The 3,709-nt window shown below is 48.3% G+C and overlaps 1 protein-coding gene across 1 annotated transcript; it reads right to left on the reverse strand.

Moving 5' to 3' along the window:
- Nucleotides 1-1,092: 1,092 nt before the first annotated feature.
- On the reverse strand, nucleotides 1,093-3,489 carry LOC309960224 (protocadherin beta-2-like; the record flags this gene model as incomplete). Its single annotated transcript, XM_082836880.1, has 1 exon — nucleotides 1,093-3,489. The coding sequence occupies exon 1, from the start codon at nucleotides 3,484-3,486 to the stop codon at nucleotides 1,093-1,095; it is 2,394 nt and encodes a 797-aa protein (XP_082693006.1). The 5' UTR covers nucleotides 3,487-3,489.
- Between the last annotated feature and the right edge of the window lie 220 nt (nucleotides 3,490-3,709).

The raw sequence follows: 3,709 nt of genomic DNA on the forward strand, positions 1-3,709 counted from the left end.
TAGTCTTGCAGTCATTGTGCTAATCATGCAATAAATGGAGAGCTACTGAGAAACATAACTGAAGCACTAAAAAGGAAACAAAAAAGCATTGAAAAGTCTAGGAAACTGAAAGGGGGAAAATGGAAGTATTCAGTGAAAAAATAATAGAATGAGCAAACCAAGATAAATTTTTTTTTCCATGGGCTTATTTCCAATTGAATCATAAATGCTCCAGATATTTTTTTTAAATGCAATGCCAAATTACATATGAAGTTTCTAAAATTTGATCATAGACAAAAACATGTACTCTCTCAGATCTTTTGGATTTTAATGAAGTACTCAAAGAATAGATGGTTTTAAATAATTAAAACAGATTTTTAAATGGTGGGATTGAAACAATCAGAGGTTTTAAAATTTTTAATAAAAAGCATGAATAATTAGCATGTCTGAAAATGACTGGACATTGCTATTTATTTAACTACATTTTAGAATATTGGTAGTTGATTTATTGAAGACTTTTAATTTGGATGATTTGTAGAATCCAACAGTCAAGGTTTTCACAATCTCTAAAGAATCATACTTATCAGGTATGAACATTTTAAGGAAGTATATATTTAGAAAAGTGTGAGAGGGTGCTTTGTGATTCATGAATGTACCTATGTTAATGGTTTTAGCCAATGTGAGTTCACAGGAAGAAAGTTTAAACTAGCCTAAGAGAATACTCTATACAAACACAAATATTCTGGGTAGGAAAAAAGAGTAACCCTATGTACTTATTGCAAACTTTCAAAAATGTAGGAATGCAAAAATTACCTAGGGACTGTGGAAGGTGAATTTTGAAAAAAAGTGCTCTAAAAATTAAAGACTTCAGAAAATACAAAATACACTTTCACACATTAAATCGAATAAAGTTACAGTGATATTAACAGTAAGAAAGAAAATTTGCATTCATTATACCACAGAGCAGCACATCTAGAAACACCAGTAACATGCGCTGAATTGGAATAAGATGGTTACATTTCAAATACAAAGAAAACAACTCCAATGGGCAAGGCAGTAAAAAAGGACTCTGCACAATTTGACTGAGACGGCATCATAGACCCTTATTAAAATTTAACTGAATTCAAAACTATTCCTGAAACTGGGGTTTGCCTCACTAACCCTCTCCTCATCTTGAGTAAGGAAGTTTGGGATAACCGGCTTGAGGAACTTGAAAGTCCCAGAGCCTCCCGTCAGACACACCTCGTACTGGTAGCTCTGGGACAGGGTCCCCGTGCCGCTGACGTCCACCAGGTGGCCCGGAAAGGGGCCCTCGGGCACCGAGCAGCGACCCACCGAGGTCGCCCCGCCCCTCCTGCACAGCCGCACCACGACGAACACCAGCACCGAGAAGACGAAGAGCGACGACACCGACGCCAAGGCGACAACCAGATAGACGGTGAGCGGGGCGGCCGGGGCCGCGTCCGCCGCTTCCGCTTCACGGGCCGGCAGGTAGGGCCGCGAGAAGCCGTCCACCAGCAGCACGTGCAGCGTGACGCTGGCCGAGAGCGGCGGCTCGCCGTTGTCCTTGACCAGCACCACCAGCCTGTGCTTGGCCGCGTCGCGCTCGCTCAGCAGCCGGGCCGTGCGCACCTCGCCGTTGTGCGCCCACACGCCGAACAGCCCGGGCTCCGTGGCCTTGAGCATCTGGTACGACAGCCAGGCGTTCTGGCCCGAGTCGCCGTCCACCGCCACCACCTTGGTCACCAGGTAGCCCGCCTCGGCCGCCCTGGGCACCAGCTCGGTGCAGGGCGCCGAGGCGTTCTGCAGCGGGTACAGCACGAAGGGCGCGTTGTCCTTGTCGTCCGCCACGAGCACGCGCACCAGCGCCTGGCTGCTGAGCGCGGGCGAGCTGCGGTCGGCGGCGCCCACGCGGAACTCGAACGCCCGCAGGGCCTCGTAGTCCAGGGACCTCAGGGCGAACAGGTGGCCGTTGTCCGGGTCGATGGACACCAGGGAGGCCAGGGGCACGTGCGCGTCGAGGGGCGGCAGCAGCGAGTAGGTGACCTGGGCGTTGGCGCCCGCGTCTCTGTCTGTGGCGCAGACGCTGCCGAAGTGCAGGGCGGGGCTGTTGTTCTCGCGGACGGACAGGGTGTAGGAGGTCTGGGTGAAGGCGGGGGCGTTGTCGTTGACGTCGGACACCAGCACGGTTATGTTGTGCTGGGTTTTCAGTCTTGGTGTCCCCATATCTGTGACGATGATGGTGATGTTATATTCGGATCTTGTTTCTCGGTCCAGGGCTGTGTTTGTGACTAAACTGTAAAAATTCTCAACAGAGGGTTTAAGAATGAAGGGAAGATCATCTTGGATGGAGCAAACCATCCTTCCATTGTCTCCAGAGTCAGGATCTGAAACGCTGAATACAGCAATTACAGTCTCCTGCAAGTTTTCTGGGATCTCAGTGATAAGCGTTGACATGGTCAGTTCCGGCGGGTTGTCATTCAAATCCATCACTTGGACAAACACCACACAACTGCCAGAAAGGCCCCCACCATCTGTCGCCTGAATATTTAATGTATAAGTCTGAATAGATTCAAAATCCAGTTCCTGTGTTAAAAGGAGTTCTCCCGATTTTGCATTTATTCCAAATGTTTTCCGAATATCCTCAGATGCTTGGGAAAGTACATAAGATATTTCTCCATAGGTTCCAATATCTAAATCTCTGGCAGAGACAATGGCAACCTGGGATCCAATGGGGCTGTTTTCTAGGACATGCGCCTCATAGTGCAGCTTTGCAAACTCGGGGGCATTATCATTGACGTCTAAGACTTCAATGCGAATTAGGGCGGTCCCAGACCTGGGTGGAATCCCGCCATCCAGCGCTGTGACGGTTAATCTGATCTCAGGCTGTTCCTCTCTATCCAGTGCTTTGTCCAGCACCAGCTGTGGTAATATTGTGCCGTCGGCACTGTCTTGTAATTTAAGATGGAAGTGGGAATTGGGGCTGACTGTGTAACTTTGGAGACTGTTGCTTCCTACATCTAAGTCCTGGGCACGCTCTATTAGGAAAGTAGTTCCAGGAGTGATACTTTCTGAAATTTTCAATATTATTTCTTTGTCTAGGAAAACTGGAGAATGATCATTTATGTCCCTACTCCGTAGCTCAGCCTGGAAAAACTTCAAGGGATTTTCCAGTAACATCTGGAAAGGTAGTACACAGGGCTCGGTAGGGCCACATAGCTCCTCCCGGTCCAGTTTCTCATTTAACAACAAATCCCCGGTCTGCCTATCAAAATGCAAACGCATTTTTTTCCCTTTGGAAACGACCCGGGGGGCCCGAGCAGCTAGATCATACACCTCCAACCCCAAGTCTTTCAACAGATTGGCCACAAAGGAGCCACTGTCCATTTCCTCGGCCACTGAATAACGCCTAGGCTCAGAGCCAGCCTGAGCTATGCCCAGCCAAACAAAGAATATCAAGACTTGCCTTTGTTTCAGAAAGCATTTCTTCCTCTCTCCTGCCTCCATCGCACTCTCGTCTCCCAGCAAACTTGACCCAGCTCGGATTCACGTTGTCGCTGATCTGTCTCCCAGTATCACTCAGACACTGGGATAGGTGGAGATGCCTATGGCCCTGATTTCCCGGAGCAACTGCCTTAGAAAGCCTCCCTTTCCTGCTTGCTTCTTTAGCAGAGCATCTGGCTAGAGGAGCGCAGACTGGTAGCTTTCTTCCTTCTACTTCTAATGCGGC

Source organism: Leucopleurus acutus (assembly GCF_964270905.1).
Source record: "Leucopleurus acutus genome assembly, chromosome: 3".
Lineage (NCBI taxonomy): Eukaryota > Metazoa > Chordata > Mammalia > Artiodactyla > Delphinidae > Leucopleurus > Leucopleurus acutus.